The following is a 16021-nucleotide window of genomic DNA, read 5'->3' as shown; positions in this document are numbered from 1 at the left end:
CCTGGCATCTAGCAGAGGCCAGGGATACTGCTGAATGTCTTATATAACATATAGAACAGCTCCCCACGACGAAGAATTATGTGACCAAAAACATCCACAGTATCGAGGTTGAGAAACTCTGAAGTTGGTACTTACATTCGCAATAAGTATATGAAAAAAAAATGAAGCTATATGAAGGCAGAGTGAGTCCACACTCTGGACTTAATTTCCAACAGCAGCTACACAATGCAGCTGAGCCCCAGAGGAAGGCTGGTTATCTGGGAATACCACACCCGTCGCTACCTGTTCTCAGTGGGTTAGCAAGACATGAAGCAGCATGGAACACAGAGCAACACGATTATTCCCCCAGAATGAACTGTAGTTCCAGGAAGTACCTCTGAGCTGCCTCTGCCCAGGATAAGGTCCCAGCCAGGGCAAGAGCATCATTTTTCTTATGCTATATAATACACCACACTCTCCCATGCCTGATGGCCCACCCTGACCCAGCCCTCCACATCCTTGGAACCCCATGACCCCCACCCTCAACCCACAGTTGTGAGCTGATCAAGTGGGGAACTGCACAGCTTCCCTGGGGACATAATGACAATGCAGAAAAGTTCCCTTTGTCCTTGTTCATGTGGAGCACATTCACGTGGATGCAAAGGTCACCGCTGAATTTAAATAACCCCCGTGATAAATCTGCATGAGCCCGATTTGTTCTACTGGACTTGTTGGATTAAATGAACACAATTTAATGTTCTATAGGACAAGGGCTCCTTTCATGGCTGAAAGAAGGAGCAAGGGTGATTTACAGTTTCACACATACTCATTCACTACATTATCTGCCTTGTGCCTGTAGTTATGAATATCAACTCATCATCCGGCAGCCATTTCTACCCATTCAGGAGAATTTAGCTTTTTATTAGGAGGGGCTCTGCCATCCGGAAAGAAACAAAGAACAAAAAACAACAATAGATTTCCGCAATGTTCACTGAAAAACAAGCACCAATATTTGGACCCTTGTACCTCACCTTTTTTTTCCTTTAAATCCCTATATTTGTAAATAAAGTAAGGTTTCCTCCTCTTTTCCTAGAAAAGGTGGTTTTCTAAGCAGATTACCACCACACGGAACTGTGCATAAACACAAGGCTTAACTTACCTAAGATACCAAATTATTTTTGAACATCCATATCTTATGAACTAACACTTTTTTATAATCATATATTAAAATAATGTTTGTTGATTCATTAAAGTAGGTCTGAACTCCACTTAATAACAAATTCTGCTTGATTCTACCTATTTGGAAATAATACAAGTGTATCCAAACATTACATGACCCAGGTTTTTTATTAACTACAAGTCTTAGGAATCCATGTGATATTTTGCTCATGGATAGTTAGAGACAGGATTTTCATTTTTCTCCACCTGATAAAAGAGAAAGTATAAGTAAGGATATGGGAGTTGATTTTGGGAGTGGGTGGCTGAATTAACTCTCAAACCTCAGCCCCGTAAGATGTTGGGGTAACTCATAAAGTTTGCTGTCTTGTCCTCAGGTGTCTCTGGGCACCTTGTTACCTCCCTCATTTGTTGCATATAGAACCTTGCTAATCAGGCTCTCAGGAGAGAGCAACATCATCATCACCTAGAAACTTGTTAAAAATGCAAATAATCAAGCTCTGGCCTAAGACTCTATAGTCTAGCAAGCTCACCAGGTAATAATTTTCAGGTTGAAGTGTGGTCTGGATTTCTCTCCCTGTTACCCCCTCTCTTATCCACTATGTTGTATACCATACACCAAAAGGCATGCTGATGTTATATGCAGCTGATTAAAAAACTAAAGACATCCAATATTTTAATAAGCTATCTCCTCCAATTTTAATAGAGAAAGGAAATGTCTATCCTAGGAGTAATCAATACTTAAAGGTAGAATTTGAGGTATTCTTACAGCACACACACTTTTGAAGAGGATTTCTTCCTCCTAAGTCGCCTAAAGTGGGGGTAGCCAGTCTACCAACACATAAACTATGTTTTACTCAGGTTTATTTCAAGATGCTCACAGAAAGCAAAAGAAAGCTGAACTTCACCTCTACTCAAATACAAGTGGAGATGCCAGTGAATGGAGCATGGGTCAAAGGGAGAGCAACTGCAGAAATAAACTTAGAAATTCCATGCCCTGGACAGTGAACCATTGAAAGATCTGGATTAAGCAAAAATCACTTTCACAGGCAGACTCTCAATGCAGCATATGCTAATCCTGGATCTATGTTTTACAGACACAAAAGAAAGAATGAAGGCGTCTCTTTTATGTATGTGTTTTTCCCTTTAAAATAATTCCTTTAAGAAGTAGGTCTCTCAGAAGGAAGATTGGAAAAAACAAACAAACAAACAAAAAAACCAAGGCCCTTTAAAATTTAACTATTATCAAACTCAGAAACAAATGAAAAGAGATGTATGTATTTGCTACTTCTAATATCTTACCACTTTCCTGACATTTATGACTCTTAAAATTCGCTTTCTAATAATATCATGCCTCTCAAGCTATCCGGTAAGCTTCACTTGTTTATATTCCCTGTATAGTTATCTGGCCTCTGTCTCTGCAGGTCAGCCCATTCTTCAGGCCCCCTTCAGGTCCGCAAAGATCCCCTGTTACTCAGCTCTGCTCTGACATGTTACACTGTTCATAGCTTATAATCCACAGAGCTCCACTCTTTTTTTGTTTTGTTTGGTTTTTTGTTTTAAATAAGCTGCCTTAAATGGTAAGTATGATGGTTCTGTTTTTCCTATGAAACTAAATTCCCTGAGTGCAGAAAGTATCTTCCAATGTATTTCTGTTATGTCTCCCACCCTACTGACACCTGGGGTCTAGATCAACGGTACGTCATGCACTTCATAAAACTGAGTTGAAGATTTCCGTGCTACCTAGCAATTGCTAAGGCAAGACATGGCTGCCTTTCAGAAATGTCTTCCTCAAGATAGTGGGGTCCAGAAGCAGTGTGCTCGTAGCTTACACAGACTTTTTTTCTAGTGGGAAATACGGGATGATGATGATGATCGTAATAGTTAACATTTATTGAGTTCTCTACTAAACATTGGCATGTCAGCCCTGTACTATGGGGTTTCCATGGTGTAAACATGACTAAAATAAACCTTCCAAAGCCCTAGAAGAAATTTCCACCCCTGCTCCCCACTTCAGCCTGGATGACCAATGAGGGCCACCCTGGACTCCCTCAAAAGAACTGGAGGCCGGGCGCGGTGGCTCACGCCTGTAATACAGCACTTTGGGAGGCCGAGGCGGGCGGATCACGAGGTCAGGAAATCGAGACCATCCTGGCTAACACGGTGAAACCCCGTCTCTACTAAAAATACAAAAAATTAGCCGGGTGTGGTGGCAGGCGCCTGTAGTCCCAGCTACTCGGGAGGCTGAGGCAGGAGAATGGCGTGAACTCGGGAGGCGGAGCTTGCAGTGAGCCGAGATCGTGCCAATGCACTCCAGCCTGGGCGACTGAGCGAACTGGAAGGAAGCAACATTCCTGCTCACTCAAAGAGGCAAGCGAACACCGGCCTGCTGGTATCTCCACCTCAGACATGGGGGTAGGCTGCATTTGATTGAATTTAACTGCTTGGCCTGGAATTAAGCAAGAGTTCTCTGTACCGGCCAGAAAAAACCACACAGCATTACAGCTTTTGTTTTCCTTAAGCCACAGGAATTACTAAAGAAAGTCCACAGACTACTGATTCTACGTGATTCTAGATGTGGTAGAAAAAAACCCAGTTATTTGTGTAGAGAACAGATGTTCAATAAAGAAATCTCTCTCCATTTTGGGGTTGGGAACATCTGTTATCTGCTACAAGCTGTATATCATACATCTTGGCATTATTTGCGTTGGTGTTAATCATTTTAATCTTTATTATGTAGCACATTGCCAAAACAAAACCAAATTCTAAAAATTCCAATTGTACAGCAGAGGAGGAAATGAAAGCTTAGTTTACTAGAGTCAACATCCATTTGAGAAAAAAATCTAAAGCATAAATCTTTCCTAAATATACTGGTTAGTATGCCTCTGTCTATGTATCTATGTATCTATCTATCTATCTACACACTGGTTAGCTACACATCCAGCTTCATTACTGAAAAATGTTATATTGATATAACTATTTCAGACAAATGACTTTAGAGTCAGGAAGAAATGCCAAAAATTAAGACTTCTATTAGAGAGTTCCTTGAGCTGGCTGAAGGTTGCCCCCTAGGCAGCATGATACTTAGAGCAACACCATTAACAAGAATTTCACCAGACTTGGAGTTCTGTGAATCTCATTAGAAATAGGCATAACATGACTCTTACAGAACTCTGTAGTTTACCAACAGCCTTCAAACACATCATGATGACATTCAGACTTCATGAGCAACCCTTGCAGAGTAAGCAAGGTCATTTTCATTTTCCAGATAAGTAAGTGAGGTCCAAAGAGATTAAATGACTGTAACTACAGTAAAGTAGTTAGAATGGGGTATCAGCTTTTTTTGTGGGATTTCAATGCACCAGGCACTGTGCAAAGGATTTCTGGTGAGGACTCCTATATTCCTTGCAACTATTTTTACTCACTAAAAACTACATTTAAGAGAGGTTCAATAATTTCCCCAAGGTCACGAAGCTGGTAAGTTCATGAAGCTGGTGAAAACTGTGCAATACAGTCTGTTTCCCCCACTGTGTTCTATGGTGTTTCCTAGTTAGAAAGCACAGAGCAAGCATTTGAAACTCAGGACTTCTAACTCCAAATGTGACTTCCTCCATGAAGCCCTCCCTGACCATCACTCCCACCAACCCTATATTGAGTGAAGCTCTCCTGCTGGAATCATTTATATCTTTCGCTATATCATAAGTATTTGTTAAGTTCATATAAGTTTGGGTCCCTAAGGCTGGGACCATATCTTAAGTTTATAACCCTCTTTATTAGATCTTACTTGAAAAGTAATAGGTACAATAAATGGTTGGTGATTGAATAAATGGATAAAAAAGCAGTATTTTCTTATCATGTGTCTGGAAACTACAAGGTATGCTATATATTTCTTTAGACAATTAGATCAGTTGGACAAAAATGTCATTCCTGGCAAAAAAGGTTTTAAAAAATCTATGGCAAGAAGAGAGAAATTATGAACATGCTTAAGGATCTTATTAGCAACGTAGGCCAAATAGTGATAAAATAGGGCTTTCTGAAAAATTATGTTCAAACTTTTAAAAGCCATATAAAAGAAAGCTTTAGTTACATGAATGAGCATGTTCTTCTCTGAACTTCACATCCAACCCAAATTCTTCCCTCTTCCCTGTGACAGTTATTTTTTCTATTCATTCCTAAGTAAAGGATGAGAACAGTGAAAACTTCCCTTTTGCAGCTTTTTATTAACTTCTTTAAAAAAAGGGTGCTGGGCCTACCATTAATGACTCAAGTAGCAATGGGATCAAGATGGAAGAAGCAGAATCTGACTGGGGTATTTCAGACTCCACTGGGTTGTGAAATGTGAAGATATCTGTGGCCTCAACTTCTTTACTGTGACATTGTTTGTTTTTGTTTTTGTTCTCTCTCTCCCTCCACCACAACCCTCACTCTTAAATTTGCAAAGTGATTGAATTCATTTCTCTGTGGCTATGTTCTAAGGAGCTCTTTGCCATACCAAAAAGTAAATCAGGAGGGCTTCCCAGGAAAGTTGGAGACCTGTTCTGCAGAAGCATGGAGAATTTTATCTACTTAATGGGTCTCTGAAAGGTTGGGCCAAGCCTCCAAATCTGAGTCCTCTTCTGCAAGTACAAGCAGGCCTCAACAGATACTGATAGTTAGTACTCTCTTTGTCTTACAATAAAATACAAGTCAAATCCCGATTCAACACTGTTAGAATGCAAAAGTCTGCTTAACAAAATGATTGATCCACTCATAATTAGAGAAAATCAATAATTTTCTTTCTTAAACCCTGACATTTTCTTTCATTATATTAATGGGAATCTGACATTTATAAAATACTTGAGGTCAGCTACATGTTTCTGTTTAACAAACATAGGCAGGAGAAACAACCGTCAACTAGATTAGTAGTTCATTAGGAGAGCTGAGTTTGTTCACACCAACAAATCTCAACTGAGCCTAACTTTTTGACCAATATCAACTCACTTGCCCAGGGTGAAATTAATTTAAATTATTCTAAATTTCAATGAATTAAAACCCCATCCATCACAACTCTCACTATTTTACTCCTTTGTTCAGACCTAAAAGAGGCAAATCACAAGAAAGCAATGAACCTCCCAGATCTGCAAAGAACTTTTCCAACGTACATACCTGTCTCAGAATGCATTCAGCCAAATGCACACCTGCTACCTACCGATCCTTAGACCTTTCTTAACCTTACTCAACCAATTAAGTTTTTATTACAATCTCTAAAAACGTTTTGAGCAAAAGACCAGAAAATTGAAGTTATACATATTTTATGTAAAAATTGAGACACTGGAAGTTCTTTTAAACATGGATGCTTCCTTGATGGGTAGTACAGGAATCGCAAAAACATCTGGAGTTTGAGGTGAAGGCTTTAAGGAGATCAGCAAGGGAGAAGTGTCTAGAGGTAGAGGCATCACAAAGCCAGCTTGCTCATAGAATTCAGCAGAGGCCAGATTACTCTTTTTCAAGAAAGAGAAGGAAGCAGCTGGCTCTCTGAGTGGCCTGGGAAACACATTTTATTATTATGAGTAAAGCAAATCTAAGGCCTTTTGTGAAAACCTCTGATTTTGATTAGATCACTCCCACTCAGTGTCAAGTGAAATTAAAACATACCACATAGGCAGAAGTGGCACTCACCTTTTCAGAAACTATTCTCAGAAAGGAAGATGCTGTTCTTTAGAAAATAAAGTAAATGAGTACAGAAAGTGTCAGGCTGATGAATTTAAAGGCTGGAGTACAAACTAAAAAGAAGTCATATAAGCATTCCCTTACCTGTTTTGATATTGATGGCAAAAAAATTCTGAGGATTTCCACTTGTAATCCTGTATGTCAGTTTTTCATTGGAACTGGAGTCAGGATCTTCAGCCTGGATCTGAATGACAGATACGTCCTTTGGAGAGTTTTCCATGACAACAGGATAATATATAGGTTCTGAGGTCAGCGGGGCATTGTCATTCACATCTTCAACTTCAATGTAAACCTCAATGGTGGAGTAGAGTGGAACAACGCCCCTGTCTGTGGCATACACTGTTAGCCAGTATGACCCCATTGTCTCCCGATCAAGAATGTCTGCGGCAGTGATGACCCCTGAGACAAAAAAGAGAAGTGTTACTGTCACAGAGAAAGGGAAGACATTAAATAAATAATCTCAAATTCCAAAGGACTACACCAAATAATCTTGGCATATGAAAAACACCCAAATCCATAACATAAGGTTAAATTAAGATGTCACTCTTTACATAAGAAAATGATTTTCAGCAGGACCAGATTAAATAGTTCTTCCACTGTTTATAGAGTATAATTACATTTACAAATACTTTATTTGAATTTTGGAGATAGATATCTCTCAAACAAACCTGAGCTCAGATGCACACACACACAGAATAGATGATATAGAGGAATGAGAAGAGGTTGGGCCAGGAGTCAAAGCACTTCCCATGTTTCATGGGAAATCAGTGTAGTATCAGGTCAATATCTCCATTTGACCTGATATTGAATTGACTTCTTATGCAATGAAAAGCTCTCCTAGGGTAAATTATTTTATCTGTTCATTTACAGAAAGAAGAAAAACCTTTCAAATATTCTTTTTTTGCCTGTTAGAGTGGAAAATATTTTGCCTGCAAAGGTATAACCCTCCTTCTTACTTTTTCCCCGAAAATCAAATGTCACAGCTATTCCAACATAATAAGAGAAGAGGTCATATAAACACGTTTCGAACGAGTTCCATCCCCCTTAAGAACTCTACAGAGGGCCCTAATAAACTCTGAGCCACTTTGAGAGATGCTCATGGACAATCATTTTAAATTAGGAGCACAAAATGCCCAGTCTTTCCCATTTCATGGTTGAAACAAGTGCCAACCAGGAAATCAGATGTCTGCCTAAAAAGCCAGAGAAAACACAGTGCTCTTGTCTATCTTTACAACCCTTACCCAATCACCAGGCTACAGAAACTTACCACAGGGACAGGATCATGAGCCCATCATGATGGGAAAACTCTGGGCTCAGTGTATAAAAACTGTAAAAGTAGTCAGGAGGCTCATAGAAAGCGTGAAATTCATGTAAATCCTTATACTATAAAAGACATTGTGAAAAGAGTCAAGAAACAGTTCTCCAGTTCTGCCCTGAATTCTCTATCCTCTGTATTCCTGTTAAACTTTTGTCTAAATTAGGCATATAACTTAGCCTATAGACCCTGCATAAGCAAACTGCCAAGTACAGCAACTGGGAGAGAGGAGGGCATCTGTCCAGAAACAGTTAGGCTGGAATACTCAAAATTTCCTCAAACTCAAGACAGATAAAATATTTAAAGGGTGATAACCTGATTGATGTTGAAATTTCAGCTGCTACGTTATTCACCAAAGAACTCTGCATAGTGGTAGGCCATGGGACAAAAGTTAATCTCAAATATTTTAAATGGAAATGTGTAAAACAATGGGTTCCTATAGAATATGGCTGATATCTGGTAGTTAGAAGAGAAATGCCAATCTGTCATTAGAGGAATAGGTACTAGACAATAGAATAGGAAGAAAATGAGGAGAAGTAAAAGCAACAACAACAACAAAAGCTATTATAAACGCAGTGATGTGTGTTCATTGATTGAATGAATAAAGACAGCTTTATAAACTGGGTTGACACTGCCATCTATAAGACCACCAGGATGACTAAATAGTGGAAAGGAGAACTTTACTGGCAGCCAATATCGGTTTGCAAACTGGGAAGAGATGTTGTCCAGTGTGTGCCGAAGGTGCTCTCTTTTCCAAGAGGGGAAGGCCACGTTGGTTTTATGCCTCATAGGGCCCATAGCACACAATGCAGTCATACATATTCAGCAGATTTGGGAGAAACATCATACATATTTATGAGAAGAGTTGACCATATTCGCAGTGGGCAAACATACATGCAACATACATTCTATGTTCACTTTGGGGCAGGATTTTAGCATTAAAATGAGGTGGAATTTGGCTCTTTACATCAAAAGATGAACTATAGGACACAAAGACAGTTTGTGCACAGGCTTCATAAGCCAGCTGATACTGGCTTAGGTCTGCAGTAGCTTATCAGAAAGGAATGTTTGTGAGACAAATCCTCTGTCCAACCAGAGTTTTAGTGGTCTGGGTTGTAAATCAAAGTTAGGACAATTTGCCTGGTAGCACTTATTGTTAGAGAGTCTAGTAGGAGTGTGGTTTTTCCTGTAGGAATTTATAAATCTGCCATGCCAGCTGGGCCCTGAACCGTCAACCCAGAGGCTACTCTGTTTTTTAACCTTAGGATTCATCTTAGTTGATAAAGGACCATCTATTTTGGTCTCTCAGACAGAGTCAATTGTCAACATGACATTAAGGACCAGAGAAGGAGGGCTCTGAGGGTTGGATACCTGAACAGGTGTGAGCACATCTGTGAGTACAGGACACCAGCACATCACAGACACCATGGACAGTTTTGTGGAACTCTCATAGCAGTCAGTGCCATGAGGTGCCACCCAGGTAGACTGGAGCTCTGCAAGTCATAGAACAGACAAGTGACAGGGAACTAAGTGGTCTCTGGGATGGAAACTAAGAGTAGAAAGGTGTGAGCTGGGGTGAGGGATACAGGTAATGTAACACAAAATAAATGTTCTGCAGTCTCTGCAAGGCACCTCTTCACTGCCATGAGACCTGTCCATTCAGTTTACAGGCATCCACTGGACCCTGTGCTGCCATTGGAGGAACAGAGATAATGAGAGGGTCTCTGTCCTCAAAAGACTCCCAGTCCTTTGGAGAACACAGATCTTTATCAAGGAGATCTGTACTGAGGGGATAAATGCATAGCCAACAGCCAGAAGGGCTAATCTGGTTTAGACCGATATACTAGGAAGACCAAAGACTCTAGAACAAGAAGGGGATGGGAGGCAGGGGAAATAGCATTTACTGAGGATCCATAATGTGCTGTGAGACTTGTAATTCAAATTCCCTATAATATAAACCTTATAATTATCTCTTAAAGATAAGGACACCATGTTGGTAACTTGCCCAAGGCTCCACAGCTAAATGTAGAAGAACCCTAGACTGTCTGCCTTGAATAACCCAGTTTCAAATCTGGAATCCTTCACTTTCTACCCAATTGACCATAGAGAAGATGTTCAACCCAAGCGAATCTAGTTTTCATACCCATCTCTCAGTGTTGTGGTAATCATTAAATGTACACCAAGAGTTTGGCAAGATGCGTGTGGCACAGCACATGCTGAGTACGTGTTAAATCTATGTGAACCAAAAGCAATACCATAGGCATTCTAAATGGTAATCACACCCTAAAGCAGGGGATAATCTTGAAAGGTGAGAAGTTGGGGATGAACTGTCATGCCAGATGTTTTTTCTTCTCTGGTCATGTGCCATTCTCACAGTCTTTGTGATTTGCCCATTACATAATTTTTTTGTGTGTGAAAGTATCTGGCCTTTTTGGGGAACATCAAAGTAAGGTCACTAAAAAGAGAACATAATTCAATAAGCAATAAAATCAAGGAAGTTTTTCAGTTGTATTTGTCACCTTGCCTGACTACCTGCCATGCCTACATTTCCACGTATGTGTGTGTGTGCACACACACACACACACCAAAGCACTTACATATAGAGATTTGCAGTCACAAAATTGCTTTGCGATTCCTGGAAGTCACTAAATTATTTTCTTCCACTTGTCAAACAGGAAGATGGTATATCACAGCCTTTGGACATTAAAGGATTTTGAGAAGTCCTTAGATGAAATGCCTTCACTAATACAAATCAAAATACAAGGGTGGGATTTTACCTTGTTTTACTCTTAATGAAGGATCAGACATTTTCCTTAAAAATTAGAATTCTCTCCTGTTAAAATAAAAGATGTATATGGCTATATTTACCAAGTAACTAGAAGTGTGAATGAGTATCTTGGAACACAATGTTCAGATGTCAATTTTATGATCCAAAAATTTGAGGACAAATTTTAAAAGGACTGAGTCTGAAATGTGTTAATTACTGAGTTTCATCCAAGACTCAATATTAATCATGCTAACACCACTGATGTCCCGTGATAGCATTTCTGCATACCTATCCTCTTATAGCTAATGATAGTCAACATAGTCACAACTAAGAATGTAAATCCACATTACCTCTTTTATCAATCAAATCTCACTTTTAAGATTGACCAAGGAATGCCAAAATCACATCTTGAGGGCCCTTAACATTGTGACAACCACAATGCATTCTTTATTACTTTTTTTAAAAATTGAGGTATTTGGAATACAATAACCTGTCCATGTCTAAAACAAACAATTGGTAAGTTTTGATTTTCATGAAACCATCACCACAGTCAAAACAACAAACATATCCATGATCCTCCAAAGTAGCCTCTTTCTCATTTTCAATCCCTTGCTCCCAACTCTTTCTACCCCCAGGTAACCACAGATTACCTTTCTGTCATTATAAATAACTTTGTATTTTCTAGAATTTTATAGAACTTAAATAATATAGTCTGTACTGTTTTTCTGTTTTCGTTCACTCACAGTAATTATTTTGAGATTGATCCATGTTATTTTGTGTATAACAATAGTTAATTCCTTTTCATTTCTTAGTAATATTCCATTGTGTGGGTATAGCATTATTTTTTTAACCATTGACCTATTGGTGAATATTTGAGTTGCTTTCAGTTTTTAACCATTACAAATAAAGCTGCTAAGAACATGCATCTAAAAGTTTTATATGGAAGAATACTTCCATTACTCTTGAGTAATAACTTAGGGGTAAGAATGACTATATCACAGGATAGACATATATTTGCACCGTTTCACATTCCCACTGGCAGTGAATGTGGAGGGTTCCAGTTGCTCCACATCCCCACTTGTGGCTGACTTGGCATGGTCAGTGTCTCAAATGTAAATATTCTAATGGGTATATAATGGTATCTCATTGAAGTTTTCATTTGCATCTTTATGATGTTAAGCATCTTTAAAAGTGCTTATTTTTCACCTGAATATCTTCTCTAAGATAAAGAAGTTATCGTAGGTTAAGTGTTCAAATGTTTTGCCTATTTTTAAATTTGGGTTGTTTTCTTGAATTTCAAGAGTTCTTTATATATTCTGGATAAGAGTCTTTATCAGATAAGTGATTTGCTAACTTCCCCCCCCAGTCTGTGGCTTTTCACTCTTATAATAGTAATGTTTGAAGGTAAAAATCTTATATTTTCATATCCAATTTATCAATTTTTCTTTTATAGGTCATGTTTTGGTATTGTATCTTAGAAATCCTTGCCTAATCCAAAGTCATAACAATTTTGTCCTGTGTTTTCTTCTGGTCTAATAGTCTTAGGTGTTGTATTTATATCTATGATCCATTTTGAGTTTTCTTTATGGTGAAAGATATAGATCTAAGTTTATTTTTTGTATGTAGATGTTCATTGTTCCAGCCCCATGTGTTGAAAAGACTCTTCTTTTTCCACTGAACTGCCTTTGCACCTGTGTCAAAAATCAATTGCTACATGTATGGGTCTATTTCTGGACTCTCCATTCTGTCCCATTAATCTGTTTGACTACCTTTATGCCAATATCACATTGTCTTGATTAATGTAGCTTTATAAATCTTGAAATCAGGAAGTGTAAGTCTTCCAACTTTGCTCTTTTCACAATTGTTTAGGCTAACCCAGGTGATTTGCATTTCTGTATAAATTATAGAATCATCTTTAAAATCCATAAGACACTTAGGAAACCCACTAGGATTTTGATTGGGATTAGATTTAACCTATAAATCAATTTGGTAAGAACTGGCATCTTGACAGCTTTGAGTCTACTGATCCATAAAAATGGTATTTATCTTTATGTATTTGTCTTCTTTCATTTCTCTAAGGAATGCTTTATAGTTTCGGTATACAGAGCTTACATATCTTTTGTCAAATTTATCCCTAAACATTTCATGTTTTTGACATATTATAAAATGCATTATTTTTATTTTAATGTCAATTGTTTAATTTTAGTATATAAGTTACAGTTGATTTTTGTATGTTAATCTTGTATCCTACAACATTGTTAAACTTACTTATTAGTTCTAACCAATTTTTTTTTTATTGTTATACTTTAAGTTCTGGGATACATGTGCAAAACGTGCAGGTTTGTTACATAGGTATACATGTGCCATGGTGATTTGCTGCACCCATTAACCTGTCATCTACATTAGGTATTTCACCTAATGCTATCCCTCCCCTAGCCCCCAACTCCTTGACAGGCCCTGGTGTGTGATGTTACCCTCCCTGTGTCCATGTGTTCTCATTGTTCAATTCCCACTTATGAGTGAGAACGTGCAGGGTCTGGTTTTCTGTTCTGTGTTAGTTTGCTGAGAATGATGGTTTCCAGCTTCATCCTATCTCTGCAAAAGACAGGAACTCATCCTTTTTTATGGCTGCATAGTATTCCATGGTGTATATGTGTCACACTTTCTTTAACTAGTCTATCATTGATGGGCATTTGGGTTGGTTGCAAATCTTTGCTATTGTGAATAGTGCTGCAGTAAACATACGTGTGCATGAGTATTTATAGCAGAATTATTTATAATTCTTTGGGTATATACACAGTAATGGGATTGCTGGGTAAAATGTATATGTCTAGTAAATTTCTTAGTAATATTTCTAGCATTATTTGGCTCACTGGATCTAGATCCTTGAGGAATCACCACACTGTCTTCCACAATGGTTGAACTAATTTACACTCCCACCAACAGTGTAAAAGCATTCCTATTTCTCCATATCCTCTCCAGCATCTGTTATTTCCTGACTTTTTAATGATGGTCATTCTAACTGGTGTGAGACTGTATCTCATTGAGGTTTTAATTTGCATTTCTCTAATGACCAGTGATGATGAGCTTATTTTCATATGTTTGTTTGCCATATAAATGTCTTCTTTTGAGAAGTGTCTGTTCATATCCTTCACCCACTTTTTGATGGGGTTGTTTGTTTTTTTTCTTGTAAATTTAAGTTCCTTGTAGATTCTGGATATTAGCTCTTTGTCAGAGGGATAGATGGCAAAAAGTTTCTCCCATTCTATAGGTTGCCTGTTCACTCTGACGACAGTTTCTTTTGCTGTGCAGAAGCTCTTTAGTTTAATTAGATCCCATTTGTCAATTTTGGCTTTTGTTGCCATTGTTTTTGGTGTTTTAGTCATGAAGTCTTTGCCCATGCCTATGTCCTGAATGGTATTGCCTAGGTTTTCTTCTAGGGTTTTTATGGTTTTAGGTCTTATATTTAAATCTTTAATCCATCTTGAGTTAATTTTTGTACAAGATGTAAGGAAGGGGTCCAGTTTCAGTTTTCTGCATATGACTAGCCAGTTTTCCCAACACCATTTATTACACAGGGAATCTATGACTTGTTTTTGTCCGGTTTATCAAAGATCAGATGGTTGTAAATGTGTGGTTATTTCTGGGGCCTCTGTTCTGTCCCTTTGGTCTATATATTTATTTTGGTACCAGTACCATGCTGTTTTGGTTACTGTAGCCTTGTAGTATAGTTTGAAGTCAGGTAGCGTGATGCCTCCAGCTTTGTTCTTTTTGCTTAGGGTTGTCTTGGCTATATGGGCTCTCTTTTGGTTCCATATGAAATTTAAAGTAGTTTTTTCCAATTCTTTGAAGAAAGTCAATGGTAGCTTGATGGGGATAGCATTGAATCTATAAATTTCTTTGGGCAGTATGGCCGTTTTCACGATATTTATTCTTCCTATCCATGAGCATGGAATGTTTTTCCATTTGTTTGTATCCTCTCTTATTTCCTTGGGCAGTGGTGTGTACTTCTCCTTGAAGAGGGCCTTCACATCCCTTGTCAGTTGTGTATTTTATTCTCTTTGTAGCAATTGTGAATGAAAGTTCACTCATGATTTGGCTCTCTGTTTGTCTACTATTGGTGTATAGGAATGCTTGTGATTTTTGCACATTGGCTTTGTATCCTGAGACTTTGCTGAAGTCGCTTATCAGCTTAAGGAGATTTGGGGCTGAGATGACGGGGTTTTCTAAATATACAATCATATCATTTGCAAACAGAGACAATTTGACTTCCTCTCTTCCTATTTGAATATCCTTTACTTCTTTCTTTTGCCTGATTGCTCTGGCCAGAACTTCCAATACTATGTTGAATAGGAGTGGTGAGAGAGGGCATCCTTGTCTTGTGTGGGTTTTCAAAGGGAATGCTTCTAGCTTTTGCCCATTCAGTATGATATTGGCTATGGGCTTGTCATAAATAGCTCTTATTATTTTGAGATATGTTCCCTCAATACCTAGTTTATTGGGTGTTTTTAGCATGAAGGGGTGTTTAATTTTATTGAAGGCCTTTTCTGCATCTATTGAGATAACCATGTGGTTTTTGTCATAGGTTCTGTTTATGTGATGGCTTATGTTTATTGATTTGCATATGTTGAACCAGCCTTGCATCCCAGGGATGAAGCCGACTTGATCATGGTGGATACACTTTTTGATGTGCTGCTGGATTCAGTTTGCCAGTATTTTATTGAGGATTTTCACATTGATGTTCATCAGGGATATTGGCCTGAAATTTTCTTTTTTTTGTTGTGTCTCTGCCAGGTTTTGGTATCAGGATTATGCTGGCCTCATAACATGAGTTAGGGAAGAGTCCCTCTTTTTCTATTGTTTGGAATAATTTCAGAAGGAATGGTGCCAGCTTCTCTTTGTACCTTTGGTAGAATTCGACTGTAATCTGTCTGATCCTGGGCTTTTTTGGGTTGGTAGGCTATTAATTACTGCCTCAATTTCAGAACTTGTTATTTGTCTATTCAGGGATTCAACTTCTTCCTGGTTTAGTCTTCTAACCAATTTTTTATAAATTCCATAGTTTTGTACATAGA

The 16021-nt window shown here is 38.3% G+C and overlaps 1 protein-coding gene across 6 annotated transcripts in view; it reads right to left on the bottom strand.

The window, feature by feature from the left end:
- Window positions 1-16021, bottom strand: part of FAT3 (FAT atypical cadherin 3) — a 677141-nt gene that overhangs the window by 366329 nt on the left and 294791 nt on the right. For all 6 annotated transcript variants that reach the window (XM_016921780.4, XM_009423966.5, XM_054662602.2 and 3 more), the window contains one exon: window positions 6949-7263. In XM_016921780.4, the coding sequence (XP_016777269.4) occupies window positions 6949-7263 (315 nt within the window). The remainder of the gene's footprint in view (window positions 1-6948; window positions 7264-16021) is intronic.

Source organism: Pan troglodytes, chromosome 9, assembly GCF_028858775.2.
Source record: "Pan troglodytes isolate AG18354 chromosome 9, NHGRI_mPanTro3-v2.0_pri, whole genome shotgun sequence".
NCBI classification, from domain to species: domain Eukaryota; kingdom Metazoa; phylum Chordata; class Mammalia; order Primates; family Hominidae; genus Pan; species Pan troglodytes.
Note: the sequence above shows the minus strand (reverse complement) of the source record. Positions and strands in the feature narration are given on the sequence as shown.